This window comes from Sinocyclocheilus grahami, unplaced genomic scaffold (assembly GCF_001515645.1).
Source record: "Sinocyclocheilus grahami isolate Dianchi unplaced genomic scaffold, SAMN03320097.WGS_v1.1 scaffold174.1, whole genome shotgun sequence".
In the NCBI taxonomy this organism is placed as follows: Eukaryota; Metazoa; Chordata; class Actinopteri; order Cypriniformes; family Cyprinidae; genus Sinocyclocheilus; species Sinocyclocheilus grahami.
Window position 1 is genome coordinate 1,298,811 of NW_015505353.1, and position 24,445 is coordinate 1,323,255.

Below are 24,445 nucleotides of genomic sequence, written 5' to 3' on the forward strand. Positions count from 1 at the left end.
ATCCTAAAAGGAGGAACAGTAAATTAGCGGTTTCATCTACACCAGAGTCATCCTCACTAACACTTGAGACATTCAACAACATACTAGACTAGAAGGAAACCGCAGAAAAGGCATTTTGTATAAAGTGCGCCCTCTTGTGTGTGTTCGAGCATCCAGTACGTCGTTCATTTTCTTAAAGGGGTCATATGATGCGATTTCAATTTTTCCTTTCTCTTTGGAGTGTTACTTGTGCATAAGAGCTTCTTGGTGCATAAAGAAGTTCTGTAAAGTTGCAAAGACTAAAGTCTCAAATCCAAAGAGAAATTCTTTATAGTTCAGAGTCAGCAACACCTACCTAAAACGGCGTTCTAGCACGCCCCCACATATCTACATCAATGTGGGAAGATTTGCATAACGCCGCCCAAATGTTCACGCAAACATGTCGTGAAGACGCTGTGTGCTTCGTTGTGAAAGCGAAACTACTTTGTTTGGTCTTCCAAAAGAGGACGATATCCACTTCGTCATGCCTAGAGCTTATCTGTGCTGGTCGCTGAGGAAATACAACAACAAAGCGGAGTCCAGCCCGGGGTCTGTCACATGTGGTTGGTGCTCATTCGTCGCATCCGCTGGGTGCGCCATTCTCGACTCCGCCGCTTCAGCTCACTCTAGCCCGGCCTCAGCGGGGCTTCCCCTCATGCTAGGCCGCTGTGTTGTTCGTTGTGAAAGCGAAACTACTTTGTTTGATCTTCCAAAAGATCCCTTTTACAATCTTGCTAATTTTATGCAGCCTACGTGATTCTGTCAAATTACATATTATAACAGGTATAAACAGTAGAGATATAAAGAGAGCTATATAGTTAGGCCTACTAACAATTTGCCTGTTAAATACAATGCAAATTGTATGGGAAAACAATCGCCCTGATTCTTATCGTTTGCCCTGTGTAGTCTATTTTAGTCATTGGGTAATATCAATTCTTATATAAAAGTCATTATAATATGTTTATACACATAAGTAAAAAACTCTAAACTTCATTCATTCTCATTCACTAAATAAAACACCCACACATGCCCGGTCTTCTCTTGCGTTCTTAAAACGCATTAAACATTGCAACCACTAGCATAATCTGCCACGAGAGGGCGAGGCGTAAACCCAGAGCGAGCTCTGATTGGTCCATTCACACAGACGTCACACGAAAGGCGCGGCTTAGCGTTTGATTGGCATTGTGTGTGTCCGAATAGTTAGCCACGGGACCCACGACTACTGAAAGCTTTGAATATCTGACCGGGACGACTGGAGAGGACTCGGAACAACCTAGGTGAGTGCATAGATCGCATTATTTGCAAAATGCGGATCGGAGCAAGTTGTGTTTCATTTAAAAGTAACATTATATGTGCTGGGAAGAGCCACATTTGGGTAGAAATTACTTTGCCTTCGGAAGCCCAGCCCCCAGCTGTCCTGTTTTAGTGTGTGTGAGTTTTTGGAAAGCACCAGGTTCGGTCACTGATGGGGGAACAGTGACTTGAGTGTCTGTCCTTATCTGTCCAGTGTCCTGTCATGGTTCAGGTGAAACAGGTTATCTGCTTTGTGCGCTTTGAATAAATAACAAAAATGGCCGCGCGTGTGAAAACATCTGTAAGAAATATCGTTTGTAAATACATATTATTGATAATCGTTTGCCAGCATAGATTTTGTTTGAGTCGTTCGGCCGATATTGATCTGCTTTTGCTCATCTGCTGGTATCATTCATTGATTAAACGTCCCGCGCTGCAGTTTTGTTGGAGCGGAGCTCGAAAAACATATGCCATGGGAATTAAAACATGATTAAAAAGGACTATGTCATGCAACTTCATAAATCTTAATCGCGTACATCTGCGATCGTCTCATTTTCTGACTGTATGTGAAACGAGATTTTGTAGGCTATTCTGTAGGAAGAGGACATGGTGGGAGTCCTTGCGCATTTCAGCTTCTGTCGGTCTCAATTGTGTTGTTTTAAAGGCAAACAATTGTTTTGTCAATTGAAAATCCTTCTAATGTGAAAAACCCACGAATATTGCTTAAATGTACAGTCTGATAGCTACTCTGAGTGTAAAAATCTCGTTTAATTCATAATTACGCAGTGTCCTACTCTCACTCGAACCCTGGACATCTGCCTGTGTAAACGTTTCCGGGGAATCCCGCTACGTCATTACGCAGAAGACTTGGGGTTCCAAATGGGCGTGGCTTCAATTACCACAATGCCAGGAAAGTTTAGAGCAATTTATTTTCATCCCTCCACAATTTTTATTCATTTTTACATTCATTCATTCTTAATTCATACATTTTACCTAATAATCTTAACAGTACATTTCACTTATTTTGTCTTGACATTTAATTGTCTTAAGTGTTCATAATAGAATTTTGTCTCTTTTTTGGGCATTTTAAAGTGAACAAAGTATGGTGACCCGTACTTGGAATTAGTGCTCTGCATTTAACCCATCCAAAGTGCACACACACAGCAGTGAACACACACACACACCGTGAACACACACCCGGAGCAGTGGGCAGCCATTTTTGCTGCGGCGCCCGGGGAGCAGTTGGGGGGCCTCAGTCGTGGTATTGAAGGCGGGAGAGAGTGCTGTACATTCACTCCCCCTACCTACAATCCCTGCCGGTACGAGACTCGAACCCGCAACCTCTCTAACCATTAGGCCACGACTTCCCTTATGTTTGCTACATAAATTATCTCAAATCCTCAGTGTTGATCACTGTTGCCTAATTAATGTAATTTGTATGTTAGAAATTTATAATTTATAAATTAACTGCTACTTCTACAAATGAAAATATACCGTAAGTCCCCTTCAACAGGTTTTATCTAAAAATTACATATTATCAAATGCACAGTCAAAACATCTGACAAATCTATAGCGAGTTTTTTCTCTCTCACGCAATTCTTAACTTAGTATAATACTATTCAATTTTGTATTGTATTTTTACTTAAACTTTGCCCTTAACTCGATGGAAAAATTGTACAAATATATGAAGCATAAATAACACAAATGAAAATGGTACATATTGTTCCTTTTTAATAGAATAAACATACTGTATACTTAACATGATGATACCATGATGAGAATTGTTGTTGTTGTTTTTCATTATTTGTTTTGCTGTAACACTTGGCACAATCGGTGTAATCCTCTTATTTGCAGGACACTTCCTCATGCAAACTGACCTACATTTTCATGCGAGGGGGGGTTTGCAGGGGGATGTGCCGTACCCTTTGTTAAGAGACGAGTGTGTGTGCGCTCCATCAAGTTCACTAATTATCAAGCTTTTCTTGAGATGTCAGCTGTAGCAGCGTAGGCTGTGGGAAGGACATTAGGCTGTTGGCAAATCCAGGTTGCCAGCCACTCTTTATGAGACTAGAGAGACATTCGTAATAGCTGGTGCACCCAAACATTAATTGATGCATATCTTTGTAATTTTTGAAAAAAAAATGAAATGATAAAATCTTTTGTTATGTGTTTTATTATTATGTCTTTTTGTGCACCCGTTTTAATGCTCCGAATATTTTCAGGATTTTTTCTTTAAAAGCTTGCATAACTTTTGCCTTTTTGTACTAACATGCTCAATGTTCAGAAAGTTTCCAGTAATGGCCCAGATATTCACTGAAGCTTGCAGAATTACACAGTCGCTCGAGAATCCGTCTTAATTCAACATGTATGTTGGGCACCTATTTTTATCTGTCATGTAATATGCATAGCACACTCTCCAACTTCTTCACATGAAATGAAAATGCATATGAATGCTCTGTGATCTGACTTGTCTGGACATCCCAGTTGTTCACCTGTCATCAGTCCTGTTAATAGACTGTTAAAGGAATAGTTCACCCAAAAATGAAAATTTGCCGTAAATGTACTCATCCTGAGGCCATCTTAGATGAGTTTGTTTCTTCCTCGAAGCAAATTTGGAGAAATTTAGCATTACATCACTTGCTCACCAATAGATGTTCTGCAGTGAATGGGTGCCGTCAGAATGAGAGTCCAAACAGCAGATAAAAACATCACAATAATCCACATATAATCCACATGACTCCAGTCCATCAATTAATATCTTGTGAAGGGAAAAGCTGTGAAGGGAAAATTTATCATTAAGGCATCTTAACTTCAAATCGACACTTCTTGCCATAATTTGGGTTCAGAATAAGTCCATCCCTGTTGTCCTCTTGCATCAAAGTCTAACAACATATTTGTTTAGAACTGTTTTGGACTGTTTTTGCTTGTATATGGTGCTCAATCTCTGCATATTCCTCTCCTGATTCAGACAACAAACTCATAGGCCTACATCTTGGATGGCCTGATGGTGAGTACATTTTCAGCAAATTTTAATTTCTTGGTGAACTATTCCTTAAAGAAATACATTTCATGGTTGTTCACACCTGTTATATTAATTCATGAATGCATAAGTTTATTTATGTGCATCATATTCAAACAATATGAATGTCACATATCATTATGTATGTCAGATGGCAAATACAATGCCAATAAACTATCATCATCATGTATTGCTTTTATAAAGAATTAATTTTTTTAAAGTTTGTGACATGAAGAGATGAATGGAACAGAAATGGTGTGGATTTTACTTAACACAACAAACCAGGCAACTGCCTCCTGACCTCAAATGACAGTTCACACAATGACCCACTGTGTCAGGATCAGGGCTGTGACAGTCTCTGTCCCGACCCAGGAGGAGAACTGTGTGTAAGTGTGTGCGTTTGCGCGAGCAGTGTTAAATGGTCCTTCTCTCTCTATAGATTCTGTACTTGTCTGGAGCAGTGGATGAGTAGTTTGTAGAAGCTCGGAGAGGGAGCGGGAACAACATCGGCCACAAGTGAGTTGTGTGTGAGTGTGTAATTGTGACCAAAGAAACGTGTGTTCATCGATCCAATGTTACTTGAAAGTAGATTAACTGTATTAGTGAATGTGACATTGTCTTCACAGCTGGAATCTCATTGATCGGCAGCCATGATCACAGGTAGAGATGGTGAAGTGAGCAGGAGAGAGATTGACTGCACTTATCTGGCCTGTGATTTACTATGAGAGTACAAGCACTTTTTGTAATCGAGTCGTTAAACTGCTGAAAAATAGCATGTAATTAGTAAATCAGGTATACTAATATAAATCGATCTGAGAGATGTAAACACATAAAATGATAGAGTTAAATAAGATGTAAAAAATTGATATAAAATTTTCTCTGCATATTCAAGATTCTCTGCATATTGTTGTTGAATATGGTGCTTAATAATTGATAGTATGGTCATTAGATGTTGCACATTTGCCACCTTCCTGATTCCACGGACATGCAAATGACTGACATTTTGAAGGGTCAAATTGTAATATCAGCAGTTTTATTTTAGTATGAAAGTGAAAGTGACGTGACATGTGGCCAAGTATGGTTACCCATAATCGGAATTAGTGCTCTGCATTTAACCCATCCTAAGTGCACACACACAGCAGTGAACACACACACACCCGGAGCAGTGGGCAGCCATTTATGCTGCGGCGCCCGGGGAGCAGTCGGGGGTTCGGTGCCTTGCTCAAGGGCGCCTCAGTCGTGGTATTAACCTTTGGGTTACGAGTCCAACTCTCTAACCATTAGGCCATTTTATATTTTCTGCTTTCGTTTGAATTTTAGTACAAAAATAAATTTGGGGTTTTTAATAATTTATTATCATTTTTGTTTTTAAATATGTCTATATAGTTCTTATTAAATTTAATTTCAGCTTTAGTTATTTTAATATCAAGTTAAACCTATAATTTACGTTTTTTATTTTATTTTTATATATTTTTTATTTTATGTATTTTTATTTCAAGTAACAAACTATTTTTTTTAAAGGTTTTAGGTTTAATCTTATGTAACTATAATCATGAATATTTGGGATAGTTTACAATGTATTGTAACTCCGTTATTTGTTGGTCAGATAAGTCCTCACAGTCTCTCTCCACATATTTAAGCCTAATAAAATATATTTTTTGCACCTAGTGCTGCAATAATGCTAACAAAGAGCAAATATTAACTACATATACTTACTGTTGTTGGGAAATCAAAGCCTTCATTTGGGTTTGGTTAAGTTGATTTATTTTAATTACATCTATGGGACATGGTAGATATAAAATGCTGCTAAAGGTACATTCTGCAGTTGCTACAGGCTTATATTAGTACTTCAGAGTTGCAAAAGCTCTCTATGTGTAGCTTGGAGGTAACCTGCAAGCTAATACCTTACAAAGATAATGGGATTTTTCTGCGACTGCAGATTGTACCTGAAAGCTGATGATGATTTGCATGTTCCTGGGCTGTCAGAGGTAATTTGTTAACTCACTGTCTCCTAATTTACTTCTTTGGAACCATTTCTCACATTTATGTTTGTAAATGAGTGTGAAATTAACCAAAATCGCTATTTGTTTAACAGACTAATGCTAAATGTTAAGATGGCAGCTAAATTCAGCTTCTAAACACATTGATTGCACTTTCCTCCTAAATGCATCATTTAAAGCACATGTGCAGTAAACATATGGACCTTAACTGGAAGTATCTCACCCCTCAGGCATTATTCATCACCTCTTTTTTTCCCACCTCTTTGATGAGTCATTTACACCTGATGCTCAGCCGTGCCTTTTCAGCCTTGCTCCAACAAGCACATAATGGATTCTCTAATCCACCATGGTTGAGATTAAAATCCGACTTGGATTTACAGAAGGCAATGCTATGAGAGGGGGGAGGAAGAAAGGGAGATGTGGGGGAGGGGCACTGGATTAGGGACAGATCGTATCCTCTTACGGCACAGCTGTGCAAGTGAGGCATCTCTCTGGATACAGGCTACTGTATCAGTATTAAACAGAGAAACGTTTATTTTAGACCAGCCATTTGGATGAGCTTCTGAATGTCTTTCCAAATCAGGACAGTTTGGCCATGTTATACTATATATTTTGAATATGGTTGTATATACAAAATATGTGTTGTGTATATGTAAAAAAAGAAAAGAAAAAAAACACTTTTAACAGTCAGTTTGGTTCAGATGGCTCCAACCTCGAATCAAGATTAATTCCATCCAGATCAAACATTATTTTTCATACATTCTTGTAATATTACTGTAAGCATTGCTGGAGTTTTCCCCCACATAAAAATGTCTCTTTATTATTGTTGTTGTTGTTATTGTTTTGGTTTTTTTGTTTTGTTATTATTGTTTCTTTTAAATTTATAATTTTTTGGAAAATAATTTCAGTTTTATTAATTTGAGTCTTTCATAATTTAAGAACTGAATGTCCAGTTGTAACTCCAATATGCATTCAAAAAACAGACACGTAAAATAATTATATTTAAAGTAAGTTTTTTTTAAAGGGGTCATATGATGCTGCTAAAAAGAACATTATTTGAAAATGTGTGGAATGACTTGAAGACTTACCATTAAATTTAACTGAACTTGAGCAGTTCTGCAAAAAAAGAGTGGGCAAATATTGCAAAACATAGATTGTGCAAAGTTAGTAGAGACAAATCCCAACAGACTAAAGGCTGTAATTAAAGCAAAAGTTGGTTCAACAAAATACTGACACAAGGGAGTGATCCTTTTTCCCAGCTCATTGATTGTTTTTTTTGTTATATCTTTCACTTGGATGTTTTAAGTTGCAATGAGTAAATACAGTTGGATAAAACAAAAACTGTGTCCATATTCATTTCAGGCTGCAAAGCAACAAAATGTGATTATTTTAAAGGGGTGTGATTCTTTTCTATACCCACTGTATGTTTGAAATTGTATGAATTCAAAATTAGGTGGTTATTGCTTAAATAACCAGGTTGGTTGGAATTCTTGGTTCAGTATGATGGTCATGAAATGAGACTAAATAAACTAAAGATTATAATGTGTCATCGCTTTCAGAGTAAAACTACGTGAGCTGCTGTTAATACATCCTAATGTTAATACAAGCTAATGCATTTGACCCCAGCTAACATTATCAGCACTAAAACACTGCAGCCTACCAGCTGATTCAATCCAAGCATTAAACATTATAAAATCGATACATGCATTCAAAGCTTTATGCTTTTGACTGTTTGCAGAATAACTGTGGCCCGCTCAAAACGTGACAGTAAATATGAACATTCTTCATATACAGACCATTTGGTCTTCTGTTGAAGTGTTGAGTGCAGTGTGTTTCTGTTCATTAAGAAAAGCAGAAGTTTTCACTGTTACATCCTTATGACCAGGACTGGGACAAAGAGCGTGAGATTTGCAGAAAAATCAGTGGGGGACATGTTGAATGAGGGTGGGTGAATCTCAAGTTGGCCCTTCAGTCCCCCGGTTTGAGAGCTTATATAAGGAAACTTATGTAAGATGCACTGGGGGGGCTTAACTAGGTGATGGGCTGTCTCTGACGTGAGGGGGTGGAGTCTGAAACAGCAGGAGGGGATTGTGGGATTAGATGTTTAAATGGAGTGCTGTATGTGTGTTTTTAAGTGAAGTGCTAGTAAGAGGATCTGTGTATGTGTATGTCTCCACATCTGTGTTCGGTAGGCGTCTGGAATACTTTCTCTCCTTTCTTTGCTTGGATGTCTCTCTGCCTCTTTTTCTGTCTTGCTTTTTTCACTCTTCTGCCTCCTGTCAGCTTTTTTATAGAGTCAGAGTAGAGAGTAGTTTCTGTCTAGGTTTTTATTTGATTAGTCTCTTTGTTTTCATTGGCAAGTCAGCATTTTTCTTGTGGTTCAGTAGAGCAGAGGTCAGATTTGACAGCAGGAATGATTTTCACTGTGGGCGAAGTGTTCTCAAACGGAGCAGGTTCTAACTCGGATGCCGGGGGCATTGGAGAAACTGGGGAGGGGATGTCTGAACTTGTTGAGAGCGCAGACACTTCTGGAGGTTAGAGATCTTCTTGTTTTTTCATATCCTCTGTAATTATATGTTCAAATATGAATGGCATTTTATGGCTCTTAGATGAGAAGCGTGAAATACTCTGACCAAACCAAAAGTAGGTTGCCAGGTTTGTACAGAGCATAGCTTGTGGCATTGGTTTGACAGATGAGTTGCATATGTTTTATTTTTGTTCCATTTCTGTATTTATATAATGTATTAATGGAAATTCTTGCTGATTCTGGGGGTGAGAGATGATTTCTTGCAGAACAGGAGATAGAGAATGAGAGAGAAATGCAATGTAGAAGTTACATGCATTAAATCAACACAGAAACATTTCTAATAGTGCTCTTAGATCAGATTTTTCTACTTCAACAGTAAAATAAAAATAGAAGACCATCTGAGGGTAACTACCTGCTACCTCAAATTAGTTAGCTGAAATTTTAAGAAGTATACAAATATATCTTGAAATAGATTCACATTTACAGATCCAGAATTTGACAAGAATTTTTTTTTTTAAATGAAATCAATGTTTGCTAGCTAAAAGAGGCACAAGCAATATATATATATATATTAGCTGATCCTTTATGTGCCACAGTTAGTTTTTTCAGTTTTTTTCCCCTAACTTGAAAAATGAAATCAATGTTTGCTAGCTAAAAGAGGCACAAGCAATATATATATATATTAGCTGATCCTTTATGTGCCACAGTTAGTTTTTTCAGTTTTTTTCCCCTAACTTGAGAAATGAAATTTCTATTTTATTGGAAATAATATAATTTAATTCAGCTGATGTTACATGGAAAATTAAATACTTTCATATAAATATTTATTTAACTTTTATCACTGTGTGAAACTGAATTCAGTTAGGATGTTTTCCAGGTTTTTATTAAAGGGTGTGTGCACCCACATATATTAACATTAATTGCATGCTCTCATTTTTGAGTGTGTGTGTGTGTAACTTCATTTGTGCTTTATTTCCTCCTCAATTGTTTATTACTCTGTCAGTTCATCCATAATGTACTCTGATCAGCCAAATAAGGGAGGCCCCCGGGGTGCATTTCTCTGTGACATATTTGCAATAGAAAATAAACAGTGGCATAATGTCAGAGCTTGCTGATGGTTGTTTCTGGACTACAACAGTGTCTGACCTGAATTAAGTGAATGGAATTGAACCACTGAACTGATGTTAAATATTGATCTGTTGGTCTCGCCTACTGTTTCCTGATGGAGAGTAAATGTGTAAGCACACACATACGCGCTCTGTTCTGTTCTACTGTCACAGATGGATTACACTACTGCAGGCTATGACCTGTGTAGTCACGTGACTCACTGAGCACTTGGCCTCGCAAAATGGTTGTGTGTGCAGATGTGGAGCAAGATTAGTCAATGACCGTGTTAGAGAGTGGTCTTATCATCAGTATGAATGACACAAAGTAAAAAAACAACAACTAAAAAATAAATAAATATTTTTCAAAAACATTTTTACATTTATTTATTTATGAATTAATGAAAATATATTTTTTATTTATCTTGTTATAAGCCATGGAATTAAAAATATACACTACTGGTCACACGTTTAAGTTTTTTAAATGTTTTTGAAAGAAGTCTCTTATGCTCTAAGAAGCAATAGACAGAGCGATTCAAAATTACCTACTTGCCCCAAACTTTTGAATGGTAGTGTATCACAAAAATATTAAGCAGAAAAACTGTTTTCAACATTGATAATAATAAGAAATTATTCTTGCGCAGCAAATCAGCATATTAGTGTAATGTTTGACAGATCATGTGACACTGAAGACTGGAGTAATGGCTGCTGAAAAATTCTGATTTGCATCACAGGAATAAATGACATTTTAAAATATATTAAAATAGAAAATAGTTATTTTACATTGTAATAATATTTCACAATATTACTGTTTTACTGTATCAAAATCTTAACAGCCCCTGTCTTTTGATCGGTGGTGTATATATTTTTTTATTTTTTATTTATTATGACTTTTATAGCCTTGTCGATTATAACAATATATAACATTAGTCAATATGCTTGGCATCTCGTTCTATTTACACACATACAACTAAATACTACATGTGTTTCACACACTATACTAGTTTACACTCAGGAAATGACCTCAGTAGATCAAATGAACACTGAAGACAAAAGAATAGCTAAACAGGTACAATAAGCAGATTATAGTACCATGGAAGGGGGTGTTATATTTCAGCCATCTGTTATTGTGATGTGAAGTTTGTTTAATCCTGCAGGTGAATATTTTGCCCTGTCCTCTGACCCTGGTGTGTAATACTCAGCGTGTTGCAGGTGTGTCTCATTTCGTAACAGCTCTCTCTGTATGCGTGCAGCTATGCAGCAGGTGTTGGATAACCTGGGTGAGTTGCCCACCACCACCGGGGCTAAAGACATTGACCTCATCTTCCTCAAAGGCATCATGGAGAGTCCTATCGTCCGCTCGCTGGCCAAGGTATAGTGCACCCAGCTGCCTAGACTTTACTCTTGCTGATTTGCATTGCTTATGGGGTTCATGCAGGCGTTAAGGGTAGTGCCTTAAATTGGTTTAAATCTTATTTTTCTAATCAAAGTTTTTCAGTTAATATTGGTGATCATTTTTCTAGTGCTGCTTCTTTATCATGTGGGGTTCCTCAGGATTCCATTTTGGCTCCCATTCTTTTTTCAATATACATGCTCCCACTTGGTTCTATCTTCAGGAAGTATGGGCTGTCATTCCATTGTTATGCTGATGACACCCAAGTTTATCTGCCCTTAAAACGTAATTCAGACGGTTTGGACACTCTCATGGCTTGCTTGTCAGATGTAAAGTCCTGGTTGTCTCTAAACTTTCTGAATTTTAATGAGAGTAAAACAGACATTATAGTCTTTGGTCCTTCAGATTCAATTCATAATCCCAAAGCAAATCTTGGTGGGTTGTCTTCATGTGGGAAGACATCGGTGAAAAACCTGGGTGTTGTCTTTGGTGAGTCTCTGAAATTTGTTAAGCAGATAAACTTGGGAATTGCGAATGCTATCAAAAGTAAAGTATTTTCTCTCCTTCAAAAATTTTGAAAAAGTAATCCATGCCTTTATATCCTCCAGGCTGGATTACTGTAATTCTCTATATGTTGGGATGAGCCAATAAACTCTGTCCCGATTACAGTTAGTTCAAAATGCAGCAGCCAGACTGCTTACGGGTACTCGAAAACGGGACCACATCACTCCAATTTTACGCTCTCTGCACTGATTACCAGTGTGCCACAGAATTGATTTTAAAATTTTACTCATAGTGTACAAATCTCTGAATGGTATTGCCCCATCTTACTTTTCTGACCTGTTGATTGAACATTTTCCCACCAGATCATTTCGGTCTTCCAAACAGAGACTGTTGGTTATCCCTAGATCGAAGTATAAGTGTAGAGGTGACTGCATTCTCTGTAGTTGCCCCGAGACTCTGGAATGAATTACCTGTCACAATCAGACTTGCCCCCTCTGTATCTGCTTTTAAATCTATCTTAAAAACGTATTTGTTTGACAAGACTTATAATTTGTGTTAACACTTTCCTGCCTTACATTTTATTGTTTTTTTATTATACTTTGTGTATTTTTAAGTAAATGTGTTTTTGTGTTTTCATTTTTTATTTTGTTGTAAAGCACATTGGACAACCATGGGTTGTAATTAATGGTGCTATATAAATAAATTTGCCATTTTCCATTCATCTATAAGCAAATTTAATTTGTGATTGATTAAGACTGAACGAAATGAATAATTATTGGATATTAAACATGCCAATTTGTATTAAATTCACAGAGGAGCACCTAGACACAGTCAGAAATATCAGTTCATGGATTGATGAAATGATGAGATGTTTGTGATCAGGCTCATGAGCGTTTGGACGATGTGAAGTTGGAGGCAGTGCAGGAGAATAACATGGAGCTTGTGACTGAGATTCTGGGTGACATCAGTGTACTGACTGTACAAGATGACAGCACTGCAGAGCTCTCTAAAATCCTGCAGGAGCCTCATTTTCAGGTGTTTTCTTGTACCTTCCTGTCTCATCTCTTTTTGTATCTTCTTCTCTTGTACCTTCTCATTTCATTTCTTCTCATACCTTATAATCTCATCTCATCTCGTACCTTCTCTTATTTCATTAAATCTCATACTTTGCCTCCTTGTCTCATCTCATCTCATACCAACTTCTTGTTTCATCTCATGCCTTCTCTTCTCATCTTACCTTTTACCTTTTCCTTTCATCTAATCTTGTACCTTCTCTTCTAATCTTGCACATTCTCTTCCTGTCTCATTTCATCTTTTATTTTCTCTTCATCTCATTCCTTCTAATCTAATCTCTTACCTTCTCTTGTCTCACCTTGTACCTTCTTTTGTTTCATCTTATCTCATACCTTCTCATCTCGTCTCATCTTTTCTAATTTATCACCTTTTCTTCTTTACTCATCTCATCTTGTACTTTCTCTTCTTGTTTCAGCTCACACCTTCTTTTCTCATCTTTTCGGTGAGTCTCTGAAATTTGTTAAGCAGATAAACTTGGGAATTGCGAATGCTATCAAAAGTAAAGTATTTTCTCTCCTTCAAAAATTTTGAAAAAGTAATCCATGCCTTTATATCCTCCAGGCTGGATTACTGTAATTCTCTATATGTTGGGATGAGCCAATAAACTCTGTCCCGATTACAGTTAGTTCAAAATGCAGCAGCCAGACTGCTTACGGGTACTCGAAAACGGGACCACATCACTCCAATTTTACGCTCTCTGCACTGATTACCAGTGTGCCACAGAATTGATTTTAAAATTTTACTCATAGTGTACAAATCTCTGAATGGTATTGCCCCATCTTACTTTTCTGACCTGTTGATTGAACATTTTCCCACCAGATCATTTCGGTCTTCCAAACAGAGACTGTTGGTTATCCCTAGGTCGAAGTATAAGTGTAGAGGTGACTGCATTCTCTGTAGTTGCCCCGAGACTCTGGAATGAATTACCTGTCACAATCAGACTTGCCCCCTCTGTATCTGCTTTTAAATCTATCTTAAAAACGTATTTGTTTGACAAGACTTATAATTTGTGTTAACACTTTCCTGCCTTACATTTTATTGTTTTTTTATTATACTTTGTGTATTTTTAAGTAAATGTGTTTTTGTGTTTTCATTTTTTATTTTGTTGTAAAGCACATTGGACAACCATGGGTTGTAATTAATGGTGCTATATAAATAAATTTGCCATTTTCCATTCATCTATAAGCAAATTTAATTTGTGATTGATTAAGACTGAACGAAATGAATAATTATTGGATATTAAACATGCCAATTTGTATTAAATTCACAGAGGAGCACCTAGACACAGTCAGAAATATCAGTTCATGGATTGATGAAATGATGAGATGTTTGTGATCAGGCTCATGAGCGTTTGGACGATGTGAAGTTGGAGGCAGTGCAGGAGAATAACATGGAGCTTGTGACTGAGATTCTGGGTGACATCAGTGTACTGACTGTACAAGATGACAGCACTGCAGAGCTCTCTAAAATCCTGCAGGAGCCTCATTTTCAGGTGTTTTCTTGTACCTTCCTGTCTCATCTCTTTTTGTATCTTCTTCTCTTGTACCTTCTCATTTCATTTCTTCTCATACCTTATAATCTCATCTCATCTCGTACCTTCTCTTATTTCATTAAATCTCATACTTTGCCTCCTTGTCTCATCTCATCTCATACCAACTTCTTGTTTCATCTCATGCCTTCTCTTCTCATCTTACCTTTTACCTTTTCCTTTCATCTAATCTTGTACCTTCTCTTCTAATCTTGCACATTCTCTTCCTGTCTCATTTCATCTTTTATTTTCTCTTCATCTCATTCCTTCTAATCTAATCTCTTACCTTCTCTTGTCTCACCTTGTACCTTCTTTTGTTTCATCTTATCTCATACCTTCTCATCTCGTCTCATCTTTTCTAATTTATCACCTTTTCTTCTTTACTCATCTCATCTTGTACTTTCTCTTCTTGTTTCAGCTCACACCTTCTTTTCTCATCTTTTCCTCTCATCTAATCTCATACCTTGTTCTCTTCTCATCTCAAACCTCCTCTTCTTGTCTCATTTCATCCTGTACCTTCTGTTCTCTTTTCATCTCACACCTTCTCAACTAAGCTCTTAACCTCTCTTCTCATCTGGTACCTTCTCTTCTCATACCCTCTCATCTCGTCTCATCTCTTACGTTCTCTTCTTGTCTCACCTTGTACCTTCTCTGATCTCGTACCGTCTCTTCTCATCTCAGCTCATCTCATTTCATACCTTATCTTCATCTATTTTAATGTTGTTTTCTCATCTCATAACTTCTCTTCTCATCTTGGCTCATTTTTGGCACCTTCTGTTCTGATCTTATGTCATCTCATTTCTCTTTTTTGTCTCATCTCATACCTTCTTTGCTTGTACCTTCACGGTTTTTCATATATTTTTCGTATATTTTCACATTTTTCTGCAGTATTTTGTTCTCATTTTCTCTCTTTACTTCAGTCTCTTCTGGAAGCCCATGATATAGTGGCATCAAAGTGCTATGAAGCCCCACCCCCTCCTGAAGTGACCAATGAAGCAGCAGTAAACAACGCTCTTATGCAGGCTGATGCAGTCAGGATGATTGGCATCCGCAAGAAAGCAGGAGAACCTCTGGTGTGTGTTTGTGAATATATAGATTTATATGTGACCACATGTTCAGTCACCACTTTTAAAATCTCATCCAGTCATAATGTCAGTTAATATCCAGTCCACACACACAGAACGAAAGTGCATGTATGCGTTTCATTACTCATGCTATCGTTTCGCCCAGGGTGTGACCTTCCGAATGGATAAGGGTGACCTGGTAATCGCTCGCATCCTCCACGGAGGGCTGATTGACAGGCAGGGGCTACTGCATGTGGGTGACATCATAAAGGAAGTGAATGGGAAGGACGTTGGCAATAATCCCACTGAACTCCAGGAGATGCTCAAAGAATGTAGTGGAGGAATAACACTGAAAATACTGCCCAGCTACAGAGATGCTCCAGCGCCACCACAGGTACACACACACACACACACACACAATAATATCCATATGCACTACTGTTCAAGAGTGTTTGGGGTCGGTAAAATGTTTTTGAAAGAAGTCTCTTATGCTCAAGAAGTCTGCATTTATTTGATTAAAAGTGCTGTAAAAACAGTAATATTGTGAAATACTATTACATTTCAAAATAGCTGTTTTCTATTTTAATATATTTTTAAATGTTTTTGATGTCACATGATCCTTCAGAAATCATTCCAATATGCTGATTTGAGATAGAAAAATAAAATTATTTGAAATAGAAATCTTTTGCAACACTGTATTTCAACATTGTAAGTGTCTTGTCACTTTTGATCAATTTAATGTGTATTTGCTAAATAACATTATTAATTTCTTAAATAAAAAATCTTACTGACTCCAAACTGTAAAAAAAACTGCATAATGTAGACACTAAATATACATAATGATATTCATATTCATTCATGTAGTTCATATCCATCCGTATTTGTTTAGTAAACATTTAAAATGCACATGTGAACTTGTGTGCATGCCGAAACACACATTTAGGGTGTGTTCACACTTGTAGTTCGGTTCGTTTGGTTCATTTGATCCGGATCAAAAAGGAAAATGATACATTTGGTCCTGGTCCGCTTAGCGTTCTCATTGGCATTTTTGACAGCGAACCTAAAGGCATAGTGATACGTTTACAACCCGATTGGTCGGCTTGAATGACGTATTCAGTGTTTGTACTTTCTTCTACACTGGAAGCTCCTGTCGTCAAGTCAAATTCCTTGTGTGTGTAAACATACTTGGTAATAAAGCTCTTCTGATTCTGATATATTTTTTGATGGAACTCACCGAACACCCCAAACAAAAGGTGCGTTACACTTAAAGCGGCACTGCGGGTGTATGATATCAAAGCATCCACTAACCGTAACCGATCGGTCTGCTCAACGCCGCTTTAAGTCGAACACACCTAATGCCGTCTGCTGGACTATGGGCGCTCATTCTTGCGTGTACATATAATTTTATTTTCACCACCTGCAAACTCACAAGGAGCTCATAAAGCATAAGACACTTTACCTCATCGTTGCTCCACGTTTGCCCTCTGCTCATTTTGTTTTGGTTACACCGCGTTGTCAAATCATGTCGCATAGCGTCGCATCTTGTCATTACTTTTGGAAGCGGGCCGAGATCCATCTTTTCAGCGGTCTCGGTCCGCTTGTTTGATGCGCACCAGGGTTCAGATGGCAGCGTTCACACTTACTCAAACGAACCGTACTAACAGCAATCGAATCAAACATGACAAGTGTGAACGCACCCTTAACATCCATCCTTGGGGTTACGTTTGGCCATTTATGAAATCCCATGATTCTTTGTAGTAAAAAAGATTCCTGAGAGCCCTATTAATAACACTCCACATGCTATCTGGGGCAAGACACACACACATGCTCAATTCAACCTCATTACATGGCTCCTGGTATTTTCTCTGTATCTCACATCTCCCTCTGTGTACATAACATATTTATGGCTTCTCAAGAAGCTTTTAGAAAAGGATTCTACTAAAACATAAATCATTTTGTTATTGTGATTCAGTTTCTCAAATTCAGTGACACTAGGCCTCAAAATAAGGCTTCTTATTTAAATACGTTTATGTAAATATTATATCATCCCCTCCTCCTCGATCTGTGGTGAACATGCAGATCTGCCATGGAAATTTAGTGCCTACACTTGTCAAATCATGATACTTGATCTAGTACGAGGTTATGTGTGTAAAAGTAAGATTAGGTTTTTGATTTTTCTTTCAAGTCATGTTAAAAAAAAGATTGCATTTATGAGACGAGCACATATGAATGGGACCACAATGCTGTGGGGATGCTGGAAAAAAATTAATCCATTTCATGCTTTAAACAATTGTGCACATGTAAAACATCTACAATAATTCACTAAAAATATTAAACATTTAAATGTTATTTTTTCAGAATACAATGTTGCTTTTTACACCCATGTGATATAACAAGGCAACACCTCGACTCCTTAGTTGAAATTAATATGTATTAGTCATAAATTTTCATTTAATTATGCAGTACTTATTGAGCTGAGATGACTCATTCTCATTTCCCATAATTTTCTATGACAATCCAAGAATGGAAAAATACAGAAAATATCAATTACACATCTAATGCACATTCTTTGTTCCTCATTTTGTTGTTCTAAAGCTAACAAGTGAAAAAAGGGGGGGGGGAGGAATATTAATTTTTATTACAATTAATATTTACCATTTTATTTTGGCTAAAATCACTTGAATGAGAATTAAATTATAACTCTGTAATCCCGCTGGAATGTCAACAGCTCGAGTGCTAACTTTCCTGAGACAGAGATTGTGTCATTTGCTGATTGATAAATAACTGGAGATGTATTAGTGGATATAATAATTATGCTGAGTGCTTTTTGGTGTTTGGATTAATCCCACCTGTTTTATTTCTCTCAGGTTTATGTACAGCCACATTTTGACTACAATCCAGCCAATGACAATCTAATTCCATGCAGAGAGGCGGGGCTTGCTTTTAAAAGGGGTGATATCCTGCAGATTGTCAACCGAGAAGACCCAAACTGGTGGCAGGTATGATTACTGTGCTTTTTACTTACCTGTTCTCGCTCATGTGAATTGGTCTGTTACTGTATTTCACTGACCTTATTGTTTTGACTGACAGGCATGCCATTTAACAGAAGGAGGTACTGGGCTGATTCCCAGCCACTTTCTGGAAGAAAAGAGAAAAGCATTTGTTCCTAGAGACCTGGATGGATCAGGTGATGTGCCTAAACACATTATTGTCGCCAAAACATGAAATTAAACAAAATGACAGAAGTATTCTGAAACTTCTGATACTGTTTTAAGGACATAGTATATTAATGTATTATGCTTTTACAGTATTGACTGTGTGGAATATATTGTACACATTTGTATGGAATACACACAAATTTGTCCAAGAAAATACAAACATAATGCCATCTAATGGACAAATGTAGTATTGCATTACATATTATAGCTTTTTCACTTCTTCTCTTTTTCGCTTTTTTTAGGCATCCTATGTGGAACAATAACTGGTAAAAAGAAGAAAAAAATGATGTACCTTACTGCCAAAAATGCAGGTAAGTAGATAAAAATACTTGGTTATATGAATTTTTTATAGAAATGTAATCAGAAAGGGCCTTAACGAAAATAAATAAAACAAAATACTTTTAAAAATTATTAAAAATTATTTGTATTATTATCAATGTTGAAATTTCCTGCTTACTATTTTTGTGGAAACTGTGATACATTTTTTTCCCCCAAAATTATTTTATAAATAGAAAGTTCAAAGAACAGAATTTATTTGAAATATACACGTTATATAAACTGTCACTTTTTATCAATTATTAAAAATAAAAAAGTAATTTTTTAAATATTTTTTTATTTTACAATATTACTGTTTTTTCTGTATTTTACTTAAATACATGTAGCCTTGGTGAGCATAGGAGACTTCATTCAAAAACTTTTTGAACTTTTGACCAATAATGTATATATTAAAAAAATTTAATTCTTAATAATTTATAGAATAAGTAAAAAACACGTCTCTCCTTGCTCAAGTATGTGTATGCATCATTATCCTAATATTGATAAATCCATTGTGCTGCAGAGTTTGATCGGCATGAGCTTCAGATCTACGAGGAAGTAGCACGTATGCCACCATTTCAGAGGAAAACCCTCATTCTGATTGGAGCGCAAGGAGTGGGGCGTCGTAGCTTGAAAAACAGACTAGTTGTACTACATCCCACTCGCTTTGGTACCACTGTACCACGTGAGTATCTAATGAATACTCTTACCTCGAAATTATAAATGAATTGCCCATAGGTTTACCCATTTCTTTTCTTCTGTCTCAATATCTCAGACACATCTCGGCGGTCTCGCAGTGATGAGCAAGATGGTCAGTCATATAGATTTGTAACACGTCTAGAGATGGAGATGGACATCAAGGCAGGCCGGTACCTGGAGCACGGAGATTACGACGGCAACCTGTATGGTACTAAAATCGACTCCATCCATGAGGTGGTAAACACCGGCCGCACATGTATCCTGGATGTCAATCCCCAGGTGAGGGTATCTCAGAGTCAGAGAGGTTCACAGATATTATATTATGTCATTTAGATAAATTCAAATGACAGAATATATGGCAATATACACTACCATTCAAAAGTTTGGTGTCTGAATTATTTTTTTTTAAGAAATGAAATCTTATTCAGCAAGGATGCATTGATCAAAAGTGACAGTAAAGACTTTTATAATGTTACAAAAAAATTATATTTCAAATAATTGGTGTTCTTTTGAACTTTCTATTCATCAAAGAGTGCTGAAAAAAGGTATTTTTGATCAAATAAATGCAGTTTTAGTGAGAATAAAAGACTTCTTTCAAAAAATTCTAATTATAATATAATAAATATTTGAAAGAAATCGTTAAAAGGTGAAGATATTTTTCAGTAATCTTTAGACATTTATTTTCACCACATTTCAGTATACAGTGGGTGTAGAAAAGAATCACCCACCTTTAAAATAATCACATTTTGTTGCTTTGCAGCCTGAAATGAAGACGGGTATGCCTCAAGTTTCTTCTGCCTCTAAAATATTCTACCATGCTGTAATTTTAAACAGTACAGGGCTTGTTTTTTAATTGTTCTTCTAAGTAAACATGGGCTTAACGGTCTTGCTTTGTTTTCATAGAGAAACAGTTTTAAATTGCTTTTTAATAAGATACGTTCACATGAGATATACACTGACATTCAAAAGTTTGGGGTTTTGAAAGAAATTAATGCTTTTATAAAGCAAGTATGCATTCAAATGATTAAAAGTGACAGTAAAGACATTTACAATGTTACAAAAGATTTTCCTTCAATTTAAAAAGAGTTTCTTTTGAACTTTCCATTCATAAAAGAATCCTGAAAAAATTCTCAAAAATATTAATTAATATTAATCAGAAATCTTTCTTGACCACTTTGGCATACTAATGGCTGCTGAAAAGTAAGCTTTGCCATTACAGAAGTAAATTACATTTTAAAATATATATATAACAGTGGAGATCAAAATTAGACACAAATCTATAAATATTAGATTTTTTTCTGAAATATTGTTAATCTTCATCGCTCAAAATATGAAGGAATATTAGCTAACATGTTTGACTAAACAACCAAGGCATTTCAACAAAAACCTTTACTGTGTGGGAAACACAGTGATCAAAATTAGAGAACACTAGTCCACTGTAGCATGAAAGAAGTCCTAAAAGAACTCAAATTTTGGAGGGTTACAGCTGTCAGAAATTAGTAGGAAGTGTAGAGGCCCTTGTTTCAGCACATCTGTGGCCGCAGGACATCACTAGTTTCTCACACTGTGCTGGTGTGATCTTGGTCCTCTTCTTCCAGTGTCTTCCATAGTTCGGTAACTGTATTGAGTTTCTTAGCCATAACTTTGTCACAAAGGATTTTCCAGAGATTTTCATTCGGGTTTATATCAGGACTCTGGGCCGGCCGTTTCATTATTTCAATGTTCTTAGCTTCAGGGAACCGCTTGATCTGTTTTGCAGTGTGACGGGGACATTGTCTTGCATGAAAATTGCAGGCAGACTGGGAGATGCTTGCTGGGAAGGAACTGCATGTTGCTGAAGGAGGTTCTGATAAACATTTGCATTCACCTGCCATGTAGCTGTATAATAGGCTCAACTTCTGCTGCAGAAAACATCCCCCAAACCATGACACTTCCTCCACCTTTCACTGACTTCTTTATACACTTGGGCTTCAGTCTTTCACCAGTTTGATGCCAAACAAAATGTTTCCCATCAGACCCAAATAAATTAATCTTGCTCTCATCACTTAAGCGAACTTTGGAGCAGTTCTCCTCTGTCCACACAACATGCTCCTCAGCAAACGTGAGCTGAGCCATTTGATTCTTTCTGCTGATGAGAGGCTTGGTCACTGCAGAGTGCGCTTTCAGTCCAACTTCTCTTAAGTGTGCTGAGACAGATCCTTACCCTATTCAGCACTGAACTGGCGAGCAATTCCAGCTGCAGTGTTGAACCACTTCCCCAACCACGAGAGTCTCCGCATTATCCCGTCTTCTCATCCATTTGTCTTAAGTGGAAGACCAGCCTTTTTGGGGGACTTGAGTGAATTAGTGTCATTGTAAAGCTGCAATATTCAAGAAATTACAGATTTGGAACGACAAAGTTCTCATGCAATGACTGAAAAGATCGTCCCTTTGACCTTCATCTGGACAACCTCCTGTCACATGGTTTCAGACACCTTAGGGCAGCCCGCAATCTTACAATCGCAGTGAAAATTAGAGGAATGTTGCCAGTTAAATAGGGTTTGTCATATAATTAAGGAAATTAGCACCAGGTGCCAGATTAACACCAATAACTTGGAGGTATCTGTGTGTTCTCTAATTTTGATCAAAGTTGTTTTTTCAAATATCTAATTTAGGTTTTTTATACTGTGCTTCAGAATACAATTAATATGCTTAAAAACTGCCCTTCTACTGCTGTTAGGATAACTTCAAATAGGATCAAACAGTGACCAAATTGTAGGTTGTTCTCTAATTTTGATCTCCACTGTGTGTATATATATATATATATATATATATATAATTAACAACCTAATTGACAGCAGCTCAGTGTCTGTTGTGTGCTAATCACATTGTCGTTCACCCAATTGATTTACTAACATCAAAATGCAGAAAGTGATCGGTGAATACTAGCCAATGGAATTACCACTTGTGTGTTAGTCCCGCCCACTGCTGAAGCAACGATCTGGCAGACGTTCTTTGTGGTATTAAACTCTTAATTCCCTTAATCTTGCTCTCATCACTTAAGCGAACTTTGGAGCAGTTCTCCTCTGTCCACACAACATGCTCCTCAGCAAACGTGAGCTGAGCCATTTGATTCTTTCTGCTGATGAGAGGCTTGGTCACTGCAGAGTGCGCTTTCAGTCCAACTTCTCTTAAGTGTGCTGAGACAGATCCTTACCCTATTCAGCACTGAACTGGCGAGCAATTCCAGCTGCAGTGTTGAACCACTTCCCCAACCACGAGAGTCTCCGCATTATCCCGTCTTCTCATCCATTTGTCTTAAGTGGAAGACCAGCCTTTTTGGGGGACTTGAGTGAATTAGTGTCATTGTAAAGCTGCAATATTCAAGAAATTACAGATTTGGAACGACAAAGTTCTCATGCAATGACTGAAAAGATCGTCCCTTTGACCTTCATCTGGACAACCTCCTGTCACATGGTTTCAGACACCTTAGGGCAGCCCGCAATCTTACAATCGCAGTGAAAATTAGAGGAATGTTGCCAGTTAAATAGGGTTTGTCATATAATTAAGGAAATTAGCACCAGGTGCCAGATTAACACCAATAACTTGGAGGTATCTGTGTGTTCTCTAATTTTGATCAAAGTTGTTTTTTCAAATATCTAATTTAGGTTTTTTATACTGTGCTTCAGAATACAATTAATATGCTTAAAAACTGCCCTTCTACTGCTGTTAGGATAACTTCAAATAGGATCAAACAGTGACCAGTGAAATTGTAGGTTGTTCTCTAATTTTGATCTCCACTGTGTGTATATATATATATATATATATATATATATAATTAACAACCTAATTGACAGCAGCTCAGTGTCTGTTGTGTGCTAATCACATTGTCGTTCACCCAATTGATTTACTAACATCAAAATGCAGAAAGTGATCGGTGAATACTAGCCAATGGAATTACCACTTGTGTGTTAGTCCCGCCCACTGCTGAAGCAACGATCTGGCAGACGTTCTTTGTGGTATTAAACTCTTAATTCCCTCATTCTGTTTGTGAAATAAGCTGTATGAATGCAATCATTATTCCCCAGAAAGCAGGGGGAAGGAATTAAATATTTTAAAAAGTGATAAATATTCAATCGATCATTTATAGTGGTTGTTTTACAAATGGACTTAATAATTATCAGTTTCACTGAATATCTGGTTAATCTGTCAACATCATAAATTCTCTCTTAATTCAAATAATAATTCTGTTTTCTCTTTCTCACAGGATGTGGACCTGAAGAAGACTGTGGATGAAAGCGCTCGTATCCTGCGAGCTTACAGACACTACTTTGACCTCATTATTGTCAATGACAACCTAGACTGTGCGTTTGAGAAACTGCAGTCAGATGTGGAGCAACTCTGTACTGAACCGCAGTGGGTTCCAGTGAGCTGGGTTTACTAAGGGGAACCTTTAGAACAGGGGTGTCAACCTTAATTCCTTGAGGGCCGGAGCCCTGCAGAGTTTAGATTCAACCCTAATTAAACACACCTGATCCAATTAATCAAGTCCTTCAGGCTTATTTGAAAACTACAATGTATGTGTGTTGGAACAAAAATCTGCAGGGCTCGGGCCCTCCAGGAATTGAGTTTGACACCCCTGCGTTAGAAGATCACTATGCAAGAGTGTTTGAGTGTGTGTGTGGGTTGGTGTGTGTGTATGATTGGTATG

General features: G+C 37.2%; 1 protein-coding gene across 1 annotated transcript; it reads left to right on the top strand.

Annotated features, from left to right (window-relative positions):
* Positions 1–1,186: 1,186 nt before the first annotated feature.
* Positions 1,187–24,178, top strand: LOC107593620 (MAGUK p55 subfamily member 6-like). Its single transcript, XM_016283420.1, has 14 exons — positions 1,187–1,295; positions 4,770–4,846; positions 4,957–4,990; positions 8,715–8,864; positions 11,214–11,332; positions 12,740–12,892; positions 15,380–15,532; positions 15,690–15,917; positions 18,391–18,522; positions 18,614–18,710; positions 18,984–19,052; positions 19,580–19,741; positions 19,832–20,040; positions 24,002–24,178. Exons 3-14 carry the CDS (start codon positions 4,981–4,983, stop codon positions 24,176–24,178), a joined length of 1,659 nt encoding a protein of 552 aa, XP_016138906.1. The 5' UTR covers positions 1,187–1,295; positions 4,770–4,846; positions 4,957–4,980.
* Positions 24,179–24,445: the final 267 nt, after the last annotated feature.

Excerpts from the sequence above, each read along its gene's own strand:
- LOC107593620 (XM_016283420.1), top strand. Across the intron at positions 15,533-15,689 it reads AGAAAGCAGGAGAACCTCTG|GGTGTGACCTTCCGAATGGA; the intron begins GTGTGTGTTTGT and ends CGTTTCGCCCAG. Across the intron at positions 19,053-19,579 it reads CCTTACTGCCAAAAATGCAG|AGTTTGATCGGCATGAGCTT; the intron begins GTAAGTAGATAA and ends ATTGTGCTGCAG.